This window comes from Cherax quadricarinatus, chromosome 21 (assembly GCF_038502225.1).
Source record: "Cherax quadricarinatus isolate ZL_2023a chromosome 21, ASM3850222v1, whole genome shotgun sequence".
NCBI classification, from domain to species: Eukaryota; Metazoa; Arthropoda; class Malacostraca; order Decapoda; family Parastacidae; genus Cherax; species Cherax quadricarinatus.
Genome location: NC_091312.1, coordinates 36710103 through 36737631, shown reverse-complemented (window position 1 = coordinate 36737631; position 27529 = coordinate 36710103). Strand labels below are relative to the sequence as shown.

Genomic DNA, 27529 nt, shown 5'->3' with positions numbered 1-27529 from the left:
TTGAATGCCTGGAGGAATGAGAAGCAATCAGATTCGATCTCCTCATCGGAATCAAGACACCTCTTCCTTGATGGAGTTTTGAAGGTTTTCAATGGATCTCCAGCTCCTGGACCTCTTAGATTGCATTATAGCTCCTAGGTCTTCTCGTGATGCTTAGCTGCAGCTCCTTACCTTCTTGAGGGGGTGGAGGTTTAACTGTGCCTGCATGAGGTGAGGTTCAGGGTGCTGAGTTATGGGGATACCTCCCTCGTCTCGCTCAGCGACCGAGGTGAGGTTAAGGGTGCTGAGTTATGGGGATACCTCCTCGTCTCGCTCAGCGACCGATGTTCATCATGTGAAAACTATCATTTAGTTCTAGTATATAAAAATGTGTAAGAGGGTGATTTCGCTACCCTGTGAATTTATGAACAATACTGATATTCTTATTAACATTATAAGGTAGCATAGGGAATAGGTCAACTGATATTCTTATTAACATTATAAGGTAGCATAGGGAATAGGTCAACTGATATTCTTATTAACATTATAAGGTAGCATAGGGACCAGGTCGACTGATATTCTTATTAACATTATAAGGTAGCATAGGGAATAGGTCATTCACAAAGTAGACAACAACCTAAGATTTCAAGTTTATCGGAAACCCACCAATAAAAATGATCTCACACACTTCTATTCCAGTCAAGATACCAAGACCAAAAGAGGCATCATCATCGGGTTTTTCCTAAGAGCATACCGAATTTGTAGTCCTGAGTTTCTTGACGAGGAATGTACTTACATTCACCAAACATTCACTGAGTTACAATTTCCTTCTTTTTTCATCAGAAAAGAGCTCTTCAGATCATCAATTCTCCACGCATCAACACCGCTCCCAACAAAGTTATAATTCTTCCCAACAGCCAGGTTGCACTAAACGTCTCAAAAGTACTTTCACAAGCTAACACCAGAGTCGCCATCGCTTCTACCACTTCAATAAAGGATCTAACCAGGACAAAACCCAAGCACCACGAACCAGTCAATGCAGGAGTTTACACTATACCCTGTGGAGGCTGTGACAAGATCTACGTAGGTGAAACAGCAAGAAACCTCGACACCCGCCTCAATGAACACATATACGCATGTAGGAACGACAACTTAAACAACGCCTGTGTACAACACCGAAATTCCACCAATCATCTTATGAAATTCAGAGACGCCCAATTAGTGATAAAAGAAACTAATTTCCGCACACGCAAGTGCCTTGAATCAGCACTGATCGCTGTTTCGAATACAATTAAACAAAACAACGGCAGCTTCACCATCTCCGAAGTCTTAGCAAGAATCCTAGTGAAAACAGTAAACCCTGCCATCACATAGTCTCTCCTGTTATACTACACAAAGCACAGAGAGTGAACACTGAAACAAGCTGCCTCATTCCAGTTTATATTTGTCCAACCTATTTTTATGTTACCCAAGTAATAGCTTTTATATCCTTTTACTCATGTACGAATTAATTGCTCTACCATATTGTATTACTTTTGTCACTACCACTACTACTACTACTACTACTACTACCACTAGTGAACATCGAAATGGTACCTCACTAGTATTCACCTCACTCTGAGCCTCTATATATACCCTCTGTGTCCATGTATTGTTTGTAATGGCTTGAAAAAGCTCCTGGAGAGCGAAACGTTGCCACAATAAATGTCACATTAGTTGCACTTGTGTCCTTTTACTTTACATATTGTCGGTAATTCTACCAACTTTATTACAACATTATAAGGTAGCAGAGGGACCAGGTCGACTGATATTCTTATTAACATTATAAGGTAGCATAGGGAATAGGTCAACTGATATTCTTATTAACATTATAAGGTAGCAGAGGGACCAGGTCGACTGATATTCTTATTAACATTATAAGGTAGCATAGGGACCAGGTCGACTGATATTCATATTAACATTACAAGGTTGCAGAGGGACCAGGTCGACTGATATTCTTATTAACATTACAAGGTTGTACAGGAACTAGGTTAAACAACTTGGTGGTTGATAAATTAGACACATGTGCAACTCTTGGGTATCTTTATTGAGGAAACGTTTCGCCACACAGTGGCTTCATCAGGTATTCTATTCAAGATTGATGGACTGACCACATCGACTCAAGGTTGAGGGACTGATTACCTCATTCTCCTCCTGCTCTTCAAGATTCTCCTTTGTATGGACTGATGAAGCCACTGTGTGGCGAAACGTTTCCTCAATAAAGATACCCAAGAATTGCACATGTGTCTAATTTATCAACATGTCGGTTCTCTGAACCATTCATCTACAAACTTGGTGGTTACTAAGTGGAATTTTTTGTTACCTACCAATTTTTGGTGCATTTTTTTTCAATTTGCCGTCATGTATAATATACAGAATAGAGGAGGAGAGGTAATAAAACTATCTTTGACTACGTATCCTTGTGTTCTTGAGTACGTGTCCACCCAAGATTTTTGAGAGCGTTGAATCTGTCTTTAGATTGATTCGATTAATATTTTTGTTGTTGTTGTTGTTCAAAGGACTGTAATATCAATATAACAGTGAGAATACACAGAGAACAAGATAGATGTTAATCTTTGATCTTGATAGTTCACTTTTACGGTTCCAGTCTATCCGTTAAACACCTTTGTTTTACTTTCATTAATAACACCGAGATTGTCACAGGCTGTGTGTGGACATTTTAGAATGATTTGCATTTCGCGATAGATTTTAGTATACACATGAATAGTATCAACATAATTCACTGTGATGTTAATCGAACAGATGTTCGATTTACTGATTCACTGACCAGTGTATTAAAAAGTATAGGACTGTGTCTGCCACCTTGAAGGAAGGTAGGCTCAATTTCACGTTGCATCCTAACACTCCCACCACATTTATACTCACACTACGGAAGCCCCATTCCTATAAACCCACCAGAGGCGTATCATACCCACAACATCCCCCCCCACACATCCCCACACTGATGCATCCCTCACTACCAAATTAATTTTCTGCTTCTCTATGTCTGACAGAGGAACTGTGGGGTTTGGTTAACAACGCCGGCCTCGCCACCTACGGTGAGGTGGAGTGGGTAAACATCGAAACATTCAGACGCTTCCTGGAAGTCAACACTATTGGCGTGCTGGCCGTTACTAAGACATTCTTACCACTCATCAGGAGAGCCAAAGGTCAGTCCCACACCTACAGGTAATTGTGTAGGAGCGTTCAATAATGTGTGCTTTTAATTACCAATTTGCATCTTTGAGTTATGCGAGGGTTTAGCTCTAACTCTTAGCCCTTGTATCTTGGGCTCTCGTTAGAGCCACATTTCAAAGATAGCTATTTACATGTCAGTGTCTAGTTTATTTCACCTCTTTGTTTACCAGGATTAGTTCAGGTTACCTGTATATTATATACAAGGCGGGTGTATCCAACCAAGGGAGGAAAGAAAATGTAATGTGCGTAGAGAAGAATTCACGTTAACATTTATAAACAATATAAGGAGGTTAGCATTGAAATTCACAGTATTTTCCAAAATTACGAAGGAACTGTAAGAACTATGTTATGATAAGACTTGGCAGACGATGCAACATCCCCCCAATGAAAAGCAGGGGTGTCACTAGCACGTTAAGAGACCATACAATAAGTGTCAGGGGCCCGAGACTGTTCAACTGCCTCCCAGCATACATAAGGGGGATTACCAACAGACCCCTGGCAGTCTTCAAGCTGGCACTGGACAAGCACCTAAAGTCGGTTCCTGACCAGCCGGACTGTGGTTCGTACGTTGGTTTGCGTGCAGCCAGCAGTAACAGCCTGGTTGATCAGGCTCTGATCCACCAGGAGGTCTGGTCACAGACCGGGCCGCGGGGGCGTTGACCCCCCGGAACTCTCTCCAGGTAAACTCCAGTAAAGATAATGTTTGATCGTTGTCACATTAACTACTGGGAACGCCTGGAAGCACTTACTTGTATCTCTCTCTCTCGCCTGCACTCCAGTGAGTACATCATAATCTACACCTGCAAGATTCTGGAGGGACTGGTCCCTAATCTGCACACAAAAATTACTCCCTACGAAAGCAAAAGACTTAGCGGGGGATGCAATACACCCCCAGTGAAAAGTAGGGGCGCCATTGGTACACTAAGAGAAAACACAATACGTGTCAGGGGCCGAAGACTGTTCAACAGCCTCCCACCAGCCGTAAGGGGAATTACCAGTAGACCCCTGGTCGTCTTCAGGAGGGAGCTGGACAGATACCTATAGTCAGTGCCAAATCATCACGGCTGTGGCTCGTAGGTTGGACCACGTGAGGCCAGCAGTAACAGCCTCGTTAATCAGACCCTGATCCACCAGGAGGCCTGGTCATGGACCGGGCCGTGGGGGCGTTGATCCCCGGAATGCCCTCCAGGTAGACACCAGGTACGTAGATGGACATCCGTTTATGGAAATGCTGTCACCAGTTGAGTGTCAAGTATTTACGCAGAAGTGTGCTACCATTATGGCGGTATGTTTAATAAAAGCATCAATAACCCCGTCCAGTAAACTCGTCCCTCCAAGCAGCATCTTCATCATCATCATCATTCACTTCTTCACTCTTATGTTGAACAGGTATTTTCTGTTGTCTGTCACTTTCACAGGTGTTTAGTTTTCGTCTGTGGCTTCTTGTTTTTATTCCCTCCCTGACAGAGCCAATCCTTATCTATGGTTTCTATAACCTGGAGTGTCGTGTATGTCGTTCGTTTAAAGGGACGTGAGAGTTTGTTATCGTACTCTTTCCTCGTACCTCGGGCATCAGTTTGGACGCATACCTATGGACTTTCTCAAGTCTGTCTCGTAACCTAAGTGAGGACTTTCCACCAGGACTGATCTCAGATATATGGTAGAGTGTCTTTAAAGAGCCTTTATCTAGATTTCTCAAGACCAATCTTGAAAATAAATATAGTATATACCGCTGATGCTATTTTGCTTTTAAGATGTGCGTCCCTCATATTACGTAGTGTTTTGTCTTGGTCCTCTTTACATCCCAACTCATCAATTTGTACTTGTGTGGTGGAAAATCAGTAAACAATTGTTCAATCTTTCAACAAGCTTGACCAGTTTTTCATTCAGTTCTTACTGTACTGTTCTCTGCTCGCATCTTCTTCATAATTATCTCAGCTTCTTCGGACATAAATACCATAGCGTCTACAGGTGTGTGCAGGCCATTATTACACGCTAAGGACACTATCAGATCTAGTAAAAAATGTCATTAGTAAAGACTCATTAGGAACACTGCTTTCTGCATATCCATAACAAACACTAGGAACAATGAGTTCTAGTACCAAGTCTTGGTGAACACCTCTGCTTACACTAACACTACGTCCCTCATACCATACTCATACTCTGCATTTTTTCAGCTTTTTTTTTTTGGTCTCCGGGTCCTGAAGTAGCCTTGTGTGAGGCACTCTGCGTGTACTTGCTGAGTTTTACTCATCAAGTACACGTAGTGTTTACTCATCAAGTACACGTAGTGTTTACTTATCGACATCACTGATTCCGAGCTTCTTTGGCCTTATGATACTTGATCGTGGTCTTCTTAACTCAGTGGGTCATTATATGCCACATCAGTTTCTCTTTTTTTAAGATCTTGTATATCTATTATATCTCTCATTGTCATTCTTTCCGCTACTGCTCTCAGATTTAGCTCCTTAAATCTCTCAGCACGGCGCATTCCTCTCAGTTCTTTTACTAGTCTGAATTCAAACAGTTGGACGTTTTCGAGTTCTGTATGTGCCTGAGCTGGTGTGGGCTGCATGCTGGTGCTGTGTACACTCCTATGCTGTACTCTGTTTTCGGTCTGCCCTAACCTTCTTCAACACTTTCAATTTGTTGGGGATGAACTCGAAAAGCCACGTGTTTATCAAACTGCAGTTAGCTGAGGTCTCACTGCACTTAATCACTGTCCTCTCTTGTTCTCATTCCTCTCATTGACACATCGAACTCAAACCCAGCTAGTAGATTATTCACGGATATCAGGAACAGAAGTGGTACTAATAGTGATCCTTGTGAGAACCTACTCTTTACTATCTTCCACTTTGATGTCTTATTCCTTACTATTACTCTCTACCTTCTGTCATTCAGGTAACTCCCTGACCCACCGGAGTACTCTGTCTTTTAACTATTCGTGCTTCTGGATTAATCTCTGGTGTGGTACTGTTTCAAACGCCTTTTCTGTAGAATCTTCTGAAGAACATTTGACCGTAGGCATGATCGAGATACTGGTCTGTAATTCACTGCCTTTTGTCTCGATTTTATACATGAACACCACATTACGACTTTTTTCAGTTTTCTGGCAGCTGCCCCGAGTGTTATGTATGTGTATGTTTACTCACGTAATTTCCAGGGTATCACTACCTGACTCCGCCTCTCGCTTGTTCCCTGTCACACTAAGTGAAGGGTATCGTGTACCCTGACGTGCTCCTCTCTACGTGGATCGTAAAACTTGCAATAAGACTTTTTTTTATCTTGATATTTCATTCATCTTAGCTAAGAACAAGTCTAGTATCGAATTTCTGGATTTTCTCTTTAGGTGAGAGCTCCACATTCTTGTTGCGAATTTGATACGCTTTTATGTTCAGGATCCTGTCTTGCTGAAGTAGCTAAAGGAACATTGGTTGCTGTGGTTATTGGGAGGATGTTTTCCTATTGTGAGGTCTGTAGTCTCGGTGTCTCCAGTCTGTAATCCGTTTTACGTCTCTCTCATTTCCCGATTTTCGTACCCATACACTTGACTGGGTTAATGTCCCGTTAACCACTCGTCTCATCATACTTGTAGTCTGTCCAGATCCTCTTATAATCTGTCTGTGGTGTATCTGGAATTCTTCTCATCAGCTTTACATCACGAGTAAACAGGGATAATCAGGACTAACTCTTAAAGCAAGTAAGAAAGAGTATCTGTCCTACGTGGGATCCCTTCGGGACACAGCTGACCACTCTCATATGTCCCAGTATCTATTCCTTGTCTGCTATTCCTTAATTTCTTAACTGGATCAATGAATATCTTTCTCTTTCCTGCCTCATCTCTCTCATCCTCTCGTAAAATTCTAGTAGGTTTTTGAGAGAAGATTTATCTCTTAAGCTAAATACTGGCTGTGTGTGTACTCACCTATTTGTGGTTGCAGGGGTCGAGTCTTAGCTCCTGGCCCCGCCTTTTCACCGGTTGCTACTGGGTCCTCTCTCTCCCCGCTCCATGAGCTTTATCAAACCTCGTCTTAAAACTGTGTATGGTTCCTGCCTCCACTACGTCATTTTCTAGGATATTCCACTGCCTGACAACTCTATGACTGAAGAAATACTTCCTAATATCTCTCTGACTCATTTGTGTCTTCAACTTCCAATTGTGGCCTCTTGTTTCTGTGTCCCCTCCCTGGAACATCCTGTCTTTGTCCACCTTGTCTATTCCACGCAGTATTTTATATGTCGTTATCATGTCTCCCCTGACCATCCTGTCCTCCAGTGTCGTCAGGCCGATTTCCCTTAATCTTTCTTCATAGGACATTCCCCTTAGCTCTGGAACTAACCTTGTCGCAAACCTTTGTACTTTCTCTAGTTTCTTGACGTGCTTTATCAAGTGCGGGTTCCAAACAGGTGCTGCATACTCCAGTATGGGCCCGACATACACGGTGTACAGTGTCTTGAACGATTCCTTACTAAGGTATCGGAATGCTGTTCTCAGGTTTGCCAGGCGCCCATATGCTGCAGCAGTTATCTGATTGATGTGTGCTTCCGGAGACATGCTCGGTGTTATACTCACCCCAAGATCTTTCTCCTTGAGTGAGGTTTGCAGTCTTTGGCCACGTAGCTTATACTCTGTCTGTGGTCTTCTGTGCCCTTCCCTTATCTTCATGACTTTGCATTTGGCAGGATTAAATTCGAGAAGCCATTTGCTGGACCAGGTGTCCAGTCTGTCCAGGTCTCTTTGAAGTCCTGCCTGGTCCTCATCTGATTTAATTCTCCTCATTAACTTCACATCATCTGCAAACAGGGACACTTCTGAGTCTAACCCTTCCATCATGTCGTTCACATATACCAAAAATAGCACTGGTCCTAGGACCGACCCCTGTGGGACCCCGCTCGTCACAGGTGCCCACTGTGATACATCATTACGTACCATGACTCGTTGTTGCCTCCCTGTCAGGTATTCTCTGATCCATTGCAGTGCCCTTCCTGTTATATGCGCCCGATGCTCTAGCTTCTGCACTAATCTCTTGTGAGGAACTGTGTCAAAGGCCTTCTTGCAGTCCAAGAAGATGCAATCAACCCACCCCTCTCTCTCGTGTCTTACTTCTGTTATTTTATCATAAAACTCCAGAAGGTTTGTGACACAGGATTTGCCTTCCATGAATCCGTGCTGGTTGGCATTTATACTCTTGTTCCGTTCCAGGTGCTCCATCACTCTCCTCCTGATAATCTTCTCCATAACTTTGCATACTATACACGTCAATGACACAGGTCTATAGTTTAGTGCCTCTTTTCTGTCTCATTTTTTAGAAATGGGAACTACATTTGCCGTCTTCCATACCTCAGGTAGTTGCCCAGTTTCAAGGGACGTGTTGAAGATTGGGGTAAGTGGCATGCACAACATATCTGCTCCCTCTCTAAGGACCCACGGGGAGATGTCCGGTCCCATTGCCTTTGAGGTATCGATGTCCCTTAGCAGTTTCTTCACCTCCTCCTCATCTGTATGTATGTCGTCCAACACTTGTTGGTGTATTCCTTGCTGGTGTCCCCATCTGGTCTGTCCCCCCAGAGTCCTTCCTGTCTCTACTGTAAATACTTCCTTAAATCTCGTGTTGAGCTCCTCACATACCTCTTGATCGTTTCTTGTGAGTTCTCCACCTTCTTTCCTCAGCCTTATCACCTGGTCCTTGACTGTTGTCTTCCTCCTAATGTGGCTATACAGCAGTTTCGGCTCAGATTTGACTTTCGATGCCATGTCGTTTTCATACTGTCGCTGGGCCTCCCTCCTTATCTGTGCATGCTCGTTTCTGGCTCTTCTACTAATCTCCTTGTTTTCCTGGGTCCTATGCCTCCTGTACCTTTTCCATTCTCTGTTGCACTTAGTTTTTGCCTCCCTACACCTTCGGGTAAACCAAGGACTCGTTTTGGTCTTCCTAATATTTCTATTTCCCTTGGGAACAAACCTTTCCTCTGCCTCCTTGCACTTTGTTGCCACATATTCCATCATCTCGTTTACTGATTTTCCTACCATTTCTCTGTCCCACTGAACCTCCTGCAGGAAGTTTCTCATACCTGTGTAGTCCCCCCTTTTATAGTTTGGCCTGTCCCCTTCAGTTCCTGTTACCTTCTCCACTTGTAACTCTACTATATAATCAAAACTCAGAACCACGTGATCTCTAGCTCCAAGGGGCCTCTCGTAAGTGATGTCCTCAATGTCTGAACTGCTCAGGGTGAACACAAGATCCAGTCTTGCTGGCTTATCCTCCCCTCTCTCTCTGGTTGTGTCCCTGACATGTTGATGCATGAGGTTTTCAAGTACCACATCCATCATCTTGGCTCTCCATGTTTTGGGACCCCCATGTGGCTCCAGGTTTTCCCAGTCGATCTCCCTGTGGTTGAAATCGCCCATTACCAGTAACTTTGCTCTGCTCGAGTGAGCTTTTCTTGCCACCTCAGCCAGTGTGTCCACCATCACCCTGTTGTTTTCTTCGTACTCCTCTCTTGGCCTCCTGCAGTTCTGTGGTGGGTTATACATCACTCCAATGACTACTTTATGTTCCCCGGACTGAATTGTACCTACGATGTAGTCTTTCTCCAATCATGTCCATGCCTTCCATTTCCTCAAATCCCCATCGGTGTTTTATGAGCAGTGCAACCCCTCCTCCCCCTCTACTCCTTCTATCTTTCCTCAGGATCTGATATCCCGTTGGGAAGATTGTGTCTGTTATTGTCTCAGCAAGTTTTGTTTCTGTGAGTGCTATGATGTCTGGGGATTTTTCACTGATTCTTTCGTTCCACTCCTCATGTTTATTCGTTATTCCATCTGCGTTTGTGTACCAAACTTTCAGTTTCTTTTCTATCATTGTGGTCATGCAAGAATTTTGGGGTTGGGGGAGCGAGAGCCTTGGTGGGAGCCTATATGAGGCTGTGGTGTAGGTAGGGTTTGTGATGATGGGGGTGGGGTCAGAATGCCCATAAGGGACAGCTGTTGGGGTGAGGTTTGTGGTATGGGGGTTGGTGGCAGAGGGAACAGTGAGTGGGTTGTAGTATAGGTTGCTCAGTTGCGTTGGGAATGTCGCGGTTGGAGTCTTTTGGTGGGAGATTCTGTGGGGTGTGTTTGCCCTTCCTCCTGTGTCTGGGTCCTGCTCATCTTCGTCATTGCCTCTCTTTCCTCCTTGCGTCTCTGTACCCTCTCTTTCAGTGTAGTCCTTTCTTCCTGTGTTCTGTCGCGGTCGAGGTATACTCTCTGGTACCCCTGTTTATCCCTCAGTCTTGCTTTCTCTTGCAGAATCCTGGTTCGAACTGATTCTTCCTTGAAAATTACTTTGACAGGCCGTATCCTTCCACTCGCAAACCACCCAATTCTCTGAAAATTTGTCACCTGGGTCATATCGCCCTCACCTATTGTTTTCATGATGCCTTCAATCATTCTTTTCTCCTCCTGTTTTATTTCTTCGAAGTTGTCCCCCTTGGCTTCTTGGAGCCCATACACAATAACTAACCTCGCCCTTTCCTCCTCCCACTGAGTCTCCATCTGCTTCCTCTGAGGCATTTTATTTCCTTCCATTGACATGTTCTTGCCTTCAGTCCCTGTCATATCTGAAACTTCTATTCTCAGTGAACTGTCTTTCATGACAAGCTGTCCCTTGCTACTGCAGTTGGCTGTTAGAATCTCTGCATATAGCATACCTTCATTGTCTTCGGACCTGTCATTTGATCTTAGTGTGCTCCTCGTCTTTTCTCTGGCCCCACGTGGGTCTGATAGGGCCTTCGCGTACGGCATGTCTCCTTTGTTGCTTACCGTCCCCTTGTCTGCGCCTGACATTGAATTTCCTGATGTCACATCTGAATTGTCATTTGTCTCTCTAATCTGTTTCAGGCTTTGCAGTTTCTCTTCTAAGCACTGTATCCTAGCTTCTGCTGCTAAGATCTGTACTTCCCACTTCCTGCACTCTTCAGCTATCCGCTCCTCCATTTTCTTACCAAGCTCTACTATCTTCCTTCCCCACTCTTCCTCCCTTTTTTGGAGCTCTAACTCCCAGTCTTTCCTCCCTGGTTCGTCCACCAGATCTCTGGTTTTGTGTGTGTGTGTGTGTGTGTGTGTGTGTGTGTGTGTGTGTGTGTGTGTGTGTGTGTGTGTGTGTGTGTGTGTGTGCGTGCGTGTGTGTGTGTGTGTATACACTCACCTATTTGTACTCGCCTATTTGTGGTTGTAAGGGAAGAGTCATAGCTCCTGGCCCCGCCTCTTCACTGATCGCTAATAGGTCATATCTCTCCCTGCTCCATGAGCTTTATCAAACTTCGTCTTAAAACTATGTATGGTTCCTGCCTCCACTACGTCACTTGCCAGACTATTCTACTTCCTGACAACTCTGACTGAAGAAATACTTCTTAACATCCCTTTGACTCGTGTGAGTCATCAACTTCCAATTATGACCCCTTGTTTCTGTGTCCCATCTCTGAAACTTCCTCTCTTTGTCCACCTTCTCAATTTCTCGCAGTAATTTATATATCGTTATCATGTCTCCCCTAACCCTCCTGTCCTCCAGTGTCGTCCGGCCGATTTCCCTTAACCTTTCTTTGTAGGACATGTCCCTTAGCTCTGGAACTAGCCTTGTTGTAGGCCTCTGCATTTTCTCTAATTTCTTGACGTGCTTTACCAGGTGTAGGTCCCAAACTGGTGCTGAATACTCCAGTATGGGCCTGACGTACACGGTGTACAGAGTCTTGAACGACTCCTTACTGAGGTACCGGAACGCTATTCTTAGGTTTGCCAGGCGCAAACACGCTGCATCAGTTATCTGATTGATGTGTGCTTCAGGAGATGTGCTCAGTGTTATACTCACCCCAAGATCCTTTGGCCACCTATCCTATACTCTGTCTTCAGTCTTCTTTGGCCTTCCCCGATCTTCATGGCTTTGCATTTGGCGGGGTTAAATTCGAAAAGGCAGTTGCTGGACCAAGCTTGCAGCCTGTCCAGGGCATTTTGTATTCCTGGCTGATCCTCATCAGATTTGATTCTCCTCATTAACTTCACATCACTGTGTGTGTGTATGTGTGTGTGTGTGTGTGTGTGTGTGTGTGTGTGTGTGTGTGTGTGTGTGTGTGTGTGTGTGTGTGTGAGTGCGCATGCACGTGAGTGAATGAGTGAGCGTGTATGTTTTTCAAATTGAAGTGTGAGCTAGATATCACTGGAGGTTCAACGGACATATATCTCTGGAAAAAATCCACACTGGTTAGCTCTCTTGTGTTGCCCTGGATTATCAACCCTCGAGTGTTAATAATTCGAATACAGACATCTTTCTCATTGCACTTATAATCCTTATACTTAAAAAAAAAATATTTCTTAACTCCTCTTGGGGTCATGTGAGTTCCCTTGTTCTGGTTCCTCTTACATCAGTCTCTCCTTTCCCTGACCGTGCATCTGAATACCTTTCACGTCGTGATTATTTATCCCCTTAATTTATGCTCTTCCAGCAACGCGTACCTTAGCGAGGATACACTCACCTATCTGTGCTTGCAGGGTTGAGCTCAAGTCCCTAATCCATTTTGAATCGAGTGGTATAATTGTTTTAATAACCTCTTCGCAATGTTTTAATTTACGTAGGGAGTTGGTTTCCAAAATAATTTTTCAAGCTAATTCCATCTTTCCATTAGCTTTCCATAAGAGAGAGAAAAAACTTCTATCCGGCTGTTTGGCTTCAACGTTCTTTGGTTTGGATGCCTCTGATATCAGCAGTCTGACCTTGTTTGCCCTCTGCATACCCATGAATATTTTAAATGTCGTGATCATCTCTCTCTAGCTAGATGAAGGAGGAGTGCGACCGGTCACCAGCTGGACTCGTCTCCTGGAAGGTCTCTAAACCTTCTCACTGCTTCCCTGCATGAATAACTTGTCTGAGAATTTTAATTTTAATTTCTTCATGCTGTAAATAACATAATCAAATGTGCATCGGCTGTCTTGAACTAAGTAGGCTTTTAAAGTTGGCCATCAAGTAGCATTTAATTGCATATGTTTAAATACAGTATAATATTTTCAGGTACCACTATATAAAAGTAAGTTCGATTATATGGTACCACTGTACATTGGTAAGTCCAGCAGACTGTACGAAGTGTATTATTTGGTTACTTTTTATGCTTAGTTATATAAAATTAAAGACTTAGTTTGAGAACATTGCATGGCAGGATATTTTAAGAAATCTTTCGATTAGAGCCGTTTTCATAGGATCAGTTCGTGGCTTCTTTACTGTGGTTCGGCAAGAAAATTGGAGACAGATACGCAGCTCAGCTCTCAAAAATATCTGCTGGTTGCCTTCGTGTTTTTTTTTTAAATTCGTTGACAACATTTTTTATAAGCTACTATGCATATTCATAGAAAAGTAATTTAAGGGTCACGTGAAGCCTCAGTCATACCCAGTCATGTGAAGCCTCAGTCTCACTCCAGAGTCATGTGAAGCCTCAATGACGGGGAAGACAAGTGTTCAGAAGCAGAAAGAAATAGTGAGGATCATGGTGTAAACAACTACTCCGATATATACACCGATATTTACACCTAAGGTGTATATATCGGTGTATATTCATCGGGGGATTGGTTAAATCTCAATTTTAGTGAGAATGTACAGGTGATCTGCAGCCTTAATTATTCCCATGCAGTCGAAAGGAATTAATTGTAACCAACCAGTCACAGTACAAGGTTGTGTGTGCCAGCAGTGGATGGCTTCTCCCAACACAGACTGGTTCAGGAACTGTATGTTGCAATATGACCTCGATATAAAAAACTCTTGAGGATGGCCTGACCTGTGAGTTGTGTACGGATTTCTAGCACTGACACGGGAAGGAGCTCACCTAACTCTCTCTCTCTCTCTCTCTCTCTCTCTCTCTCTCTCTCTCTCTCTCTCTCTCTCTCTCTCTCTCTCTCTCTCTCTCTCTCTCTCTCTCTCTCTCTCCCATTTTCCTGCTTCCATCGTGACTCTTCTCGACAACAAGAGCTTTCATTCTTTAAGCTTCCACGATCTGTTGCGCGTATACTGGTTAGCTTGTTTAATTTACATTTATTCTCTATACTTTTCCAAACTAGAAGGTTTTATTGACTGTTTTTACTCTTTTGTTTTTATTTTTACACTTGTTTTAGGGTCAGATTCTGAATATTTACAAAGTTTGGGTATGCGCGCACACACACACACACACACACACACACCAACAAGTGTTGGACGACATACATACAGATGAGGAGGAGGTGAAGAAACTGCTAAGGGACATCGATACCTCAAAGGCAATGGGACCGGACAACATCTCTCCATGGGTCCTTAGAGAGGGAGCAGATATGTTGTGCGTACCACTTACCACAATCTTCAACACATCCCTGGAAACTGGGCAACTACCTGAGGTATGGAAGACGGCAAATGTAGTTCCCATTTTCAAAAAAGGAGACAGAAAAGAGGCACTAAACTATAGACCTGTGTCATTGACGTGTATAGTATGCAAAATTATGGAGAAGATTATCAGGAGGAGAGTGGTGGAGCACCTGGAACGGAACAGGAGTATAAATGCCAACCAGCACGGATTCACGGAAGGCAAATCCTGTGTCACAAACCTTCTGGAGTTTTATGATAAAATAACAGAAGTAAGACAAGAGAGAGAGGGGTGGGTTGATTGCATCTTCTTGGACTGCAAGAAGGCTTTTGACACAGTTCCTCACAAGAGATTAGTGCAGAAGCTAGAGCATCAGGCGCATATAACAGGAAGGGCACTGCAATGGATCAGAGAATACCTGACAAGGAGGCAACAACGAGTCATGGTACGTAATGATGTATCACAGTGGGCACCTGTGACGAGCGGGGTCCCACAGGGGTCGGTCCGAGGACCAGTGCTATTTTTGGTATATGTGAACGACATGACGGAAGGGTTAGACTCAGAAGTGTCCCTGTTTGCAGATGATGTGAAGTTAATGAGGAGAATTAAATCTGATGAGGACCAGGCAGGACTTCAAAGAGACCTGGACAGACTGGACACCTGGTCCAGCAAATGGCTTCTCGAATTTAATCCTGCCAAATGCAAAGTCATGAAGATAGGGGAAGGGCACAGAAGACCACAGACAGAGTATAGGCTAGGTGGCCAAAGACTGCAAACCTCACTCAAGGAGAAAGATCTTGGGGTGAGTATAACACCGAGCATGTCTCCGGAAGCACACATCAATCAGATAACTGCTGCAGCATATGGGCGCCTGGCAAACCTGAGAACAGCATTCCGACACCTTAGTAAGGAATCATTCAAGACACTGTACACCGTGTATGTCAGGCCCATACTGGAGTATGCAGCACCTGTTTGGAACCCGCACTTGATAAAGCACGTCAAGAAACTAGAGAAAGTACAAAGGTTTGCAACAAGGTTAGTTCCAGAGCTAAGGGGAATGTCCTATGAAGAAAGATTAAGGGAAATCGGCCTGACGACACTGGAGGACAGGAGGGTCAGGGGAGACATGATAACGACATATAAAATACTGCGTGGAATAGACAAGGTGGACAAGGACAGGATGTTCCAGGGAGGGGACACAGAAACAAGAGGCCACAATTGGAAGTTGAAGACACAAATGAGTCAGAGAGATAGTAGGAAGTATTTCTTCAGTCATAGAGTTGTAAGGCAGTGGAATAGCCTAGAAAATGACGTAGTGGAGGCAGGAACCATACACAGTTTTAAGACGAGGTTTGATAAAGCTCATGGAGCGGGGAGAGAGAGGGTCTAGTAGCAACCGGTGAAGAGGCGGGGCCAGGAGCTAGGACTCGACCCCTGCAACCACAAATAGGTGAGTACAAATAGGTGAGTACACACACACACACACACACACACACAGGGACAGAATGTTTCAGAAAAGGGACACAGGAACATGGGGCCACAACTGGAAGTCGGAAACTAAGATGAATCACAGTGATGTTAGGAAGTATCTCTTCAGCACTGGAGTTGTCAGGAAGTGGAGTTATGTAGTAGAGTCAGGATCCATACATAACTTAAGAAGAGGTACGATAAAGCTCTTGGAGCGACCAGCGAAGAAGCGGAACCAAGAGCTGCAACTCATCCCCTGCAAACACAAATAGTTGAATACAGACTACTCTCTTCCTGGACTGACATAAAAATAGCTGAAACTACGGCCTACAGACTGTATCCTAGACAGATCTATCATGGGAGAGAGAAGCCTCCCAAAAGAAGAGATCCCGCTTATTTGCTGTGAAAAATCTTGCAATTTTCTTCTGTCAATTCTTAATTCTGTGGCTGGCACACTTCTTGACCCACAGACTTTCCGCACTACAGTGGCCCTCTGCTTGGCTGCCTTACCAGTACAAGCGTATTTTCGGCAGAGTGGTAGCTTATACGTCCTGTGGGTTTAAACTAGTATATAAGGTGTTAAGGGTAGCAAGCTAGACAATGAAGCTGACGAAGTCATAGAGATAAGTCCTTCTACAGCTCAGTACGCATCCGACAGGTAACCTCGATGTTTATAATCCAGCACTCCGTATATATGCTTGCTAGTCACCCCAATGGCAAACCTGTGTTTCTGGAACAACGGCAGATTCCAGGTATGGGACTACATGTACATCTACGTTAGTAGTCACCTTCATTCAATTTTGTGTCAGCTGGCAGGTGCTGCTGATCATAGGGAAGAACACAAGTACATGAACTTGGTCCATCAATACTGTTTGTCTGACTAGGAACGGTCACACGTGGCCCCCAGGCGAAGGTGCAATAACTTTCTTGGAAGAGCTAGCTGTATGAACCTTACGGGTATAGCGCTTGGTTATGATTATTATAAACTGAAGAACTCAATACCAAGTTCAGGTAAACTACTAGAGAATCAGGGTTTGTCACCTTCAGCGCCTTATTGTGGCGGTCCAGAGAGGAATCATTTTCAGTAGAGGAGTAATGTAAACAACTGGCAGAAGAACACTAATTATACTGAAGTTATTTATTTGTACCAGTAAAGTTTTCTATGCATTAAGTTACTTTTTTTTTACCGGTGAAGAAATAACTGTTGTATCATTGAGGAGTTTAACAGCTTCGATTAAATTTCCTTAGGTATAATTTAATTATGTGTCTGTTAAGTTATTAAACCTAACCAACAGTTGCAGTACAAGGTTGTGTGTGTTAATAGCTGTTAAGTTATTAACAGATTAGTACCAATAAATGTATTCCTAAAAGATGGGGGAATAGGAGGAAAATATTCAGACGGCATCTTGTGAGTTTTTCTTGAAGCTATTTTATTTACTTCCTCGATACTGAGTCCTTATACACACACACACACACACACACACACACGCACGCACACACACACACACACACACACACACACACACACACGTAAAGCCGAAGGAAATAACCTAGAAACGGAAAAAATACAAAAAAAGTAAAATACAAATGAAGTGTGACCTATGAGGTTATCGTAATGTATTATTTTTTTCAATGAAAATTTATCGTGTGCTCCCGGAAATGGAGATGGTTTTTGCTGTGTGTAAAATCAGTAATGGAATAACGTACCAAGTAACCGGCATTCATAGCAGCAACAGTATTAGTAATATTTAGTCAAGAATACATTGTTTGTGGCTGGTACAATGGCTGTGCTGAGTACTGAGGAAATTATCAGTAATAGTTGTAACAGGAGCAACGGTAAGTAGATACAGTAGTAGTAGTAGTAGTAGTACAGTATAAGTAACATCATTAGCAACGGTATTACCAGCAGTTCACAATAACATATCTTTAACAACAGTAACAACGCTTAACTGTTACAGCATTAGTAACAACAGTGACAGCGGAAATAGTAACGCAAGGAATAATAATTGTAGCAGTATTGAGTAAAGGATGATTAATAGTAACAAGAGCAGTGGTGAGAGTAAAATATCAGCAATGGTAACATAACGTTACGATATTGAGAGTGATGCATAACAGTGACCATTATAACAAACAAAAATATTGACAGTGATAGTAAAAATTCAGGGTGATGATTGCAGTGATAAAGACAAAACGAGTATAGAACTTTGCTTGAAAAAAATATATAAATACATAAAAAAACTATTTTGGGGCTAAGAGTGACTCCTGTAGCACACCACTTGTTACGTCCTGAGCACCTGTTTACCAAGCCGTCTTAACGTACACATCAGTATGTACTGTTCTTTGTACCTTGTGATTTTACTTCTTAAGTGCTTGAAGAACCTTTTTAGAAGTTGTTTGTTCATTTACTTCTTCGAGAAGCCTTTGAAGAACCTTTCTAAAAGTTTTCTGTGCCTTATGAAGTTTTTGGCGTAAAACCTATTTTTTTTAAGTTTTGTTTCTATACCTCTAAAAGTTGTTGTTAAACATTTTTAAAAGCTTCGTGCCTTTACCTGCATAAGCACTGATAAAAAAAATTAATGCCTAACTTAAAACATAGCAAAAATCACATCAACTGCAGTTCTTTCATTTATTTTGTTTACAGATTCCAATTAAATCAATAAATTATGTTAAACATGAACACTGTCTCCAGTAGCCAAGTTGAGCTGTAAAATGATTCATTACTTCCTAAATGTTGAGCTTTTAAATCACCGGTTCCCCAACATGGGTCGATCTTCTACCCCTTTTTTTGTTTTATTAACCGCTCGCCCCTTTGTACAGTGAAAAACCACTCTCTACAGTTAATATCTGAGATAAAACAACGTTGTCCTAAATTTTAGGAGTAGAGAAGATCACTGTCCAGCAATATACGATAAACAAAATTTTCGTATATTCAAACATTAACTGTGAACTGTGTGCAACATGATATTAAAGCTGCTGTCAAAAAAGATCATTAATATCTTCGAAAAAAACATGCATATTTTTGTTAAATGTAGATAATGATTTAGGCATTGCTGCAAATAGTCAGCCAGGACGTAATATTTACTCTGTTTTACCTCCTGGGGAATTCAATGTAAAGGGCGTGCTCACTTAAAGAAAAAAGCCAATTCTTCAATTCAAACAATTCCAAGGCATCAATTCAAACAAAGCCAAGGCATCAGTTCAAACAAAGCCAAGGCATCAATTCAAACAAAGCCAAGGCATCAATTCAAACAAAGCCAAGGCATCAATTCAAACAAAGCCAAGGCATCAATTCAAACAAAGCCAAGGCATCAATTCAAACAAAGTCAAGGTATCAATTCAAACAAAGCCAAGGCATCAATTCAAACAAAGCCGAGGCATCAATTCAAACAAAGCCAAGGCTTCAGTTCAGTACGGTCAGTCTAGCAGAGCGGCGCCTTTACAGTGTTGAAGCCTAATCGATATTTGAACTATTAATAATTGTACAATAAGAATATACACTAATATACTTTTGTTTTAAATATAGTATTAAACTACTCCTTTTCTTAAATAAGATTGTCTTAATATTTGGGTTCTCTACACTTGTTTATAAAATACTGAATGTAACTATAAAAATTTAAAAAAATCAATGACAATAAGAATGCAACGTATTATGAATGACTCGCGTACCCTCTGTCAGTCCCTTTCCCTCGGGGGTCCGCGTACCCCAGTTTATGAACCGCTGTGTGATTATTTGACTTAGTCATTATTGAAGAGAAATGGTATAAAATACCGACACGAAGGATGGAGATACAAATGCAGTATGATGCGGCCTTTACTGACTACGTTTCGCCCACACAGTGGGCTTTATCAGGTTATAAACAGATTTTCCTGGGGAGAGATGTGCTGTCTCTGGAGAGGCTTCAAGAAGGATGTATTGAGCATAACCATTGAGGAACTTGGAGGTATCCTGGTGTTTGTAGATTTAGCAGGGCAGTTGAGTCCTACCTCGTCAAGACATATGCACTGCCCTTAAACCTGTCAGAAGGTATTAACATCATTGAATGTGGTATCATCTTGAGCACCACCTACTACAGATCCAAGATAATTTACTCAACGACCTGGACACCTATGACCCTCTCACAGCTATTGAAATGGACACTAACCAAAATTTTTCTATGCCTACCTTGCCACATCCCGAGCTGCTTGGAACAAGGAAAGAAACCCCTACACCATTCCCAGCAGCCGCAGACCCGTCAAAATGTATGGCCTTTTGAAGACACGCCATACATAAACTTCAGAAATAAACTCTCCAGCCTAGACGTGGCATCTCTTCATTAGAGTATTCACATCACAAGCCATCGATCTCCTGCGACGAGGAGTTGATGAAACCCTCGATCTCCGCTTTCCAGCCAGAGATTTTACTGAGCGCGTTTAATCTTATAATAAGTCTTTCAACAAACTTTCGGTCTACCAATGGATTCACCATTAAGTACTGTTCTGGTGAACCTATACATGGTACATATTGAAGCTGAATGATTTTCGTCTATCATTCCCTCCTCGTTCACCTGGCTCCGTTATGTCGATGGCATTCCCATCATAAATCCCAGAAGATTCAGCGTCTCTGCACTTCAACACAAGCACAACCAGGTCGAGCCCTCGAACGGTTCGAGGGATCGACCTGGTTGTGCTTGTGTTGGAGTGCAGAGACGCTGAATCTTCTGGGATTTATGATGGGAATGCCATCGACATAAACGGAGCTAGGTGAACGAGGGAATGATAGACGAATAACTTTCAGCTTCAATACCTGAATCTAACTAGTTCACACTCGAAGAGGAAGTCGATGGCATTCTACCTACCTACGATGTTCTCTGCAAATCTGACCGTGAATGTTTTAAAGTCTACTGCAAGCCTACCAATCAATACGATCTTCTCTACAATTACTACTACTCGTGGAACGATACCATGACTAATCGTAGCTTCGTCATAGGCTTCTTCCTAATTGATCTCCTTATTGGAGAGCTTCCACTAAAGTCAAGGACATAATTAGTAATGGACACCACCAAGTTGAAACCATTGGCTGTGACCAAATATACGTAGGAGAAACATCAAGAGTCATCCGCACACACATTTCTAAACACACATATGCCAGCAGAATGAACAACTTAACAAACATCTGTGTTTCCCAAAGAAACCCCCACAACCACCTGATCAATGATAATGGCGCACGACTCATTGTCAACGCAGACACTTCAAAACTCAGGACTCTGGCATCAGCATTGATCAGCGTATCAAGCAGCTTCAACCACAACAACTGCTTCTACAACGCTGAACCTCTTGCCATTAAACTTCTTGATCGCATCTCGCATAGCAATAGGTCATAGTGTGGAGGAATATTGCAACAAGTCTAATGGCTTCAAGGCAGGCAAGTTCTTCTTGAATTTAATCTCTTCTCATCCATATATTTGTTCAGCCTATCATTAGTCTACCCAAGAAGCTTCAGCATTCTTCGCCAACTCTTCACGTCACTACTCGCACAATATATATGCTCATCTCTCTCTCAGATGGGATCTATTTTGAATGATAAAACTCACTGTGTGGGCGAAACGTTGTAAATAAATGATCGCATTATACCACATTTGTCTTAATCCATCAAGTTGTTACAATGAGCTTATCTACAAGTGAAGTTAAAGACTTCACTTGTATGTAAGCGTTATAAAGATTGATGGGAATTTGTAAGCTGCGAAACTTCCAGTTTTCTCTTGGCTTGTTATGATATGACTAAGGATTTCATAACGTCATTGTATTTTGTAATATTCTTGGATTCAGTTTATCAGGTCCAGTAACTGCACTTAGATTTGTTTTACTTTACAGATCTGTTAACTAATGAAACCAATTACCTTTAGGAATTTAACGGGAAAATGTAAATTTATCTGACAATCAGTCACGTGAAAGGAAATAGTGACGATGACAGGAAGAAAAACGGTACAATGAATCGGTTTAGTTGTCTGTATTGTTTCTCTCGTAACTACTTTAGTGACAGATGCAGCTAAACTAGTAGTATATACCCGGAATGAAGAGGTGAGTGAGGAGAAAGAGGAAGAAAAAGGGGTGTGTGATTATTATATATAGAGTAATTGGTTTAGGTGTGATTGTGGGATATTGTTTGTCAGGATAATGTCATCTAACGAAGGTTTCAGTGAAAAATAAAATAACCCAGACAGTGAGTCAGCAACCGTTGTCTTACCGGAGCTAGTTTCAATCACGCCTAAAAAAATTAAAGAATCACATATTCATGTATTGTATTTTGATGTTTATTACCGTAGACTTTAAACAAAAAACAGTGTCCCAAGATATACACACCAGCAGTAAAAGCTTCACCATGTAAGATATTTGTCTGTGAACCGTCTACAATGTTATTCAATATGCAGAGGCTCAATATTTTCATGGCCAGCTGCTCATACAGCACTTGAGGAATACAAAGTAACTACATAATATTTGAAGCACGTACCTACGAGCGTAGGTGTGATACAACACTCAGCCACACAGAGGAATACCAGACGGCAGATGTACACTTGATGACGCAAAATGCTGAAAGGGGTTGTGTGTCCATATTTCAAGGGAAAAATCCTATGAAGTCTTTCACTAATATACAGTGGAGCATGAAGATAATGTTGATCAAATTATGTGCAGCCTTAAGGACCCTCGTGTATTCAATGGGCATTATTGCCCATTAACTAAGCAACGCCAGGAAGGATTTAAATACACAGAGGTGTATGTTTCTCAGTGTATAGATATTGAAAGTCGACTTGAATCCTTACTTTAGATATTAAAGTATCCTTGACAGGTGGTGAACAGGTGACATACTGCCTGATTGACCCTCGTGTAGTCAGTAGGCTTTAAACCCCATAAACCAACCAACTAACCGGCGTAAACAGACTGGCAGTAAGAAATTACATAATCATTCAGACCAAAACTGAAGTATTACTGATTAGTAAATATTAGATTTACATTGTTTACCTTGCTTTGATGGGAACTAAGATTTAATAAGTAGATGGAACAAGATAGATTTCATAACCTTGCTATACTATGGTTATGTGAGCACTCTCACTGCTCTTCCCCTATCAAAGTGCAGCTGTATAGTCCTTGTGGCTTAGCGCTTCTTTTTGATTATAATAATAATAATATCACAGTGCAATGTTTGTTTTGTTCTAGCCCCCTACTGTGATCTCTGCGTCATCATTGATGCAGCAAAGTGCAATGTAGTTGTGATGCAAGCTACGTTTGAGCTACGCACTGTTAGTCATAGGTATGAGCGTGGTTTCTAGCCATGCTGCAGACCAGCATTGCAATAGCGCACAACCGTCTCATCTTCTAATTCACTAGTTTATTAAATTAGAGTATTACTACTCTTTGAATCGTCTTGACGGGGGTTCGAAACTTGGCTCTTGGCGCCCACGTGCTAACTTTTTATTGGCTGGAAATACTGGTTTCTTGCCTTTTGGTCCCTGTCATACCTGTTCTCGAAACGATGTTACTCAAAATGGGGTTTTATAGCATGCCTGCTATTTACATTCAATAGCGGATGTACTTCTCTCACGAATAATTAATCCGTATTGTGATTCTTGTAGTAAGCAATTAAAACTGGAAATATGATTTTTAGAGGCATAGAGATGGACAATGTAAAGGAAGTTCATTATAAAGGTATAAAGTTGTTAATTAGGCACTTTGAGTGACGCGTTCAATCACGGCCTATATTAAAAATCATTTCAGTCACGGCCTATACTAAATATGATACTGGATCACGGCAAATGTTTAAAATTATTAGAAATATCAAATAACTTCTTGAACATGTCTTGAAAGTCTCTAATATTCGTGAATGTAAGAAAACTTGGAAATATTTTATCAAGAATGTCGAGTAAATATTCCATTCTAGTAACTCTGTGGTAGTGGTTGGCTCACAACCTGAAGGGCTCGGGTTCAATCCTTGGGCGAGTCGAGACGTCTGGGCAAATCATACATCTCGAAAAAATTAGATACTTAATAGGTGACTGTAGTGGGTTGCATACGTATAGACTTCCAACAGAAATAAGCCACACTGCCTGGCTTTCTTGGGTTGATCTGGATTTTTAAACAACGTCTGGAGCTCACAATCACATACAGATTTCCATCTTTCTTGAAACTGCCTGGTGGCTTAAGTGGTAGCTCCCTCGGCTCACAACTGAGGGGTTAGAGTTTGATTCCAGCACGAATGGAAACGTTGGGTATGTTTCCTCACACTTCTTGTCCCTGTTCACCTAGCAGTAAATAGGTACCTGGGTGTAATGGATGGCATCCCAGGAAGGGTGTTAGCGTACCTTAGAGTTATGCTTCTGAATGAGCTAAGGTTGGATAACAGTTCTTGGACTATACAATTACTGAAATATTAATACTGGCAGATTGTGGGAATAAGAGAAACATCGAATGATGCTGCATTGACCTTATCTCTTCCAGAGGGTTACTATTGATGCCGGTGAAGGTCTTTTGATCCATGAAATTAGAGTTTTCTGTCCATTGGAAGAAACCTAATTGTTTCAGGTACTGTATTACTCTTACGGGGTTTGCGTTTTCCTATGTATGCAAGTCACAATGTACCGAGCTCACCTCCCATATATATCTATTAAAGCAAGTGAGAAAAAAAAGACGGGACTGTTGTTACGAAGAAAGTGGACCACACCCAGGAAAGTTTGGGCAGAGAGAGACGCCCTGGCCCTCCCGGGCGGTCCAGCCAGCTACCTCCCACCAGCTGCCTCCCACCAGCTGCCTCCCACCAGCTGCCTCCCACCAGCTGCCTCCCACCAGCTGCCTCCCACCAGCTACCTCCCACCAGCTACCTCCCACCAGCTGCCTCCCACCAGCTGCCTCCCACCAGCTGCCTCCCACCAGCTACCTCCCACCAGCTGCCTCCCACCAGCTACCTCCCACCAGCTGCCTCCCACCAGCTGCCTCCCACCAGCAGTTAGTCTGACTGGTGAAAGTCGCTCCATAAACTTGCTGGTATTCAGCCCATATATATCATGTCTGTTGTAGTCTTCCTATAGCCTTATCTCTACGGTTCGTGTGGGCGGCAGATACGCCATGCCTTGGGCAGTAGTCGCTGCATACCCATCTTGTACGTGGTACTTCCCATACCCATCTTGTAGGGTGGTACTTCCCATACCCATCCTGTAGGTGGTACTTCCCATACCCATCCTGTAGGTGGTACTTCCCATACCCATCCTGTAGGTGGTACTTCCCATACCCATCCTCTAGGTGGTACTTCCCATACCCATCCTCTAGGTGGTACTTCCCATACCCATCCTCTAGGTGGTACTTCCCACACCCATCCTGTAGGTGGTACTTAACATACCCATCCTGTAGGTGGTACTTCCCATACCCATCCTGTAGGAGGTACTTCCCATACCCATCCTCTAGGTGGTACTTCCCATACCCATCCTTTAGGTGGTACTTCCCATACCCATCCTCTAGGTGGTACTTCCCATACCCATCCTCTAGGTGGTACTTCCCATACCCATCCTTTAGGTGGTACTTCCCATACCCATCCTCTAGGTGGTACTTCCCATACCCATCCTCTAGGTGGTACTTCCCATACCCATCCTTTAGGTGGTACTTCCCATACCCATCCTCTAGGTGGTACTTCCCATACCCATCCTCTAGGTGGTACTTCCCATACCCATCCTTTAGGTGGTACTTCCCATACCCATCCTTTAGGTGGTACTTCCCATACCCATCCTTTAGGTGGTACTTCCCATACCCATCCTCTAGGTGGTACTTCCCATACCCATCCTCTAGGTGGTACTTCCCATACCCATCCTTTAGGTGGTACTTCCCATACCCATCCTCTAGGTGGTACTTCCCATACCCATCCTTTAGGTGGTACTTCCCATACCCATCCTCTAGGTGGTACTTCCCATACCCATCCTCTAGGTGGTACTTCCCATACCCATCCTTTAGGTGGTACTTCCCATACCCATCCTCTAGGTGGTACTTCCCATACCCATCCTTTAGGTGGTACTTCCCATACCCATCCTCTAGGTGGTACTTCCCATACCCATCCTTTAGGTGGTACTTCCCATACCCATCCTCTAGGTGGTACTTCCCATACCCATCCTCTAGGTGGTACTTCCCATACCCATCCTCTAGGTGGTACTTCCCATACCCATCCTTTAGGTGGTACTTCCCATACCCATCCTCTAGGTGGTACTTCCCATACCCATCCTTTAGGTGGTACTTCCCATACCCATCCTCTAGGTGGTACTTCCCATACCCATCCTCTAGGTGGTACTTCCCATACCCATCCGCTAAGTGGTACACTTTCTATGGAGTGGTATTTTTGTATGCAGTATTTCTTAAGTGGTGGGAAAACCTTCCAAATCAGGGAAACGTCTTGACAAAATAATAAAAAATTCCACTGGGAAGGTTTTAACATTTCTCTTGACAAAATACCAATACCACGCCACACTGGTATTTTTTAATAAGTATTGAGGTATTTATAGGTTACCTGTACATTATTTGTAGACATGGATCAACGTCCATGTCTACAAGTAATGTAGACGCCCCAGCTCAGATCAACGGCCCCTACTCAGGCCTCCCGTTTACTGGCCTGATCAAATACGCTGTTGGTGCTAATTTCACACAGGAAATGAACCATAGCCTCCCTGATCAAGAACTGAAATGAACTATCGTTTCCTATTAAAGAAAGCTAAAGGGCTATTGGTAATTTCCCTTAATAATGAAGGAAGGGTGTTGAAGAGTCTTGGCCTCTTTACACTTTTTGTAGTATAATTTTTTCTTAATATGTAATGAGCAAATAGTTATATTTTTCTTGACAGATTTTTTTAAGATCAAGGTACATGTTATGGAATTAAAATCTAACAATAGGAGTACTTTTTTATGTAATATAAATGAAAATAAAATGAATTGAAATTAATATACTATAAGCAGCAAATTATCAACGTTTAATGCAATTGCAAAAATTTGGTAGACATAAATAATAAACTTAAAGAGAAAACTACAACTGTATTGATAATGCAAGTAAAAATGGTCTTTATGTTAAAGTTACTGAAGGCATTTGCTTTCGATTCTTTATATTAAGCGATCTGTTCATTATCGTAAATATATTTTTAATTTTTATTCGATTTATTTCATATTTTTGTTTTTACTCAGTGATCTTCACATGGATGATGTTATGTTAGATTATTAAGTTTCTGTTGGGTTGCTTAGAGGATACAATAGTGTTCAAGTGAACATTTGCATGTTCACAGAATCGTGACTGGTTTCCAGCTTTCCTTCTCTAGCAGCTGACCTCAAGACAAAGATTTCCTACTGTCCATCTGAGGAGTTAGAACAGAGGTAGTTGCATCCTGCTGGTCCATGTGACCAACCACTGCCTAGTTGACCTCTTCCAGAAGCTTGTTTATCTCTGCTACAGCCTCTACCTGTTCCAGTATTTTGTTCGTAGAGTTGTAGACGTGGGTAT

General features: G+C 42.5%; 1 protein-coding gene across 2 annotated transcripts in view; it reads left to right on the top strand.

Moving 5' to 3' along the window:
- The window catches only part of LOC128689022 (D-beta-hydroxybutyrate dehydrogenase, mitochondrial-like), a 199000-nt gene that overhangs the window by 21009 nt on the left and 150462 nt on the right, over positions 1–27529 (top strand). For both annotated transcript variants that reach the window (XM_070087387.1, XM_070087386.1), the window contains one exon: positions 3033–3188. In XM_070087387.1, the coding sequence (XP_069943488.1) occupies positions 3033–3188 (156 nt within the window). The remainder of the gene's footprint in view (positions 1–3032; positions 3189–27529) is intronic.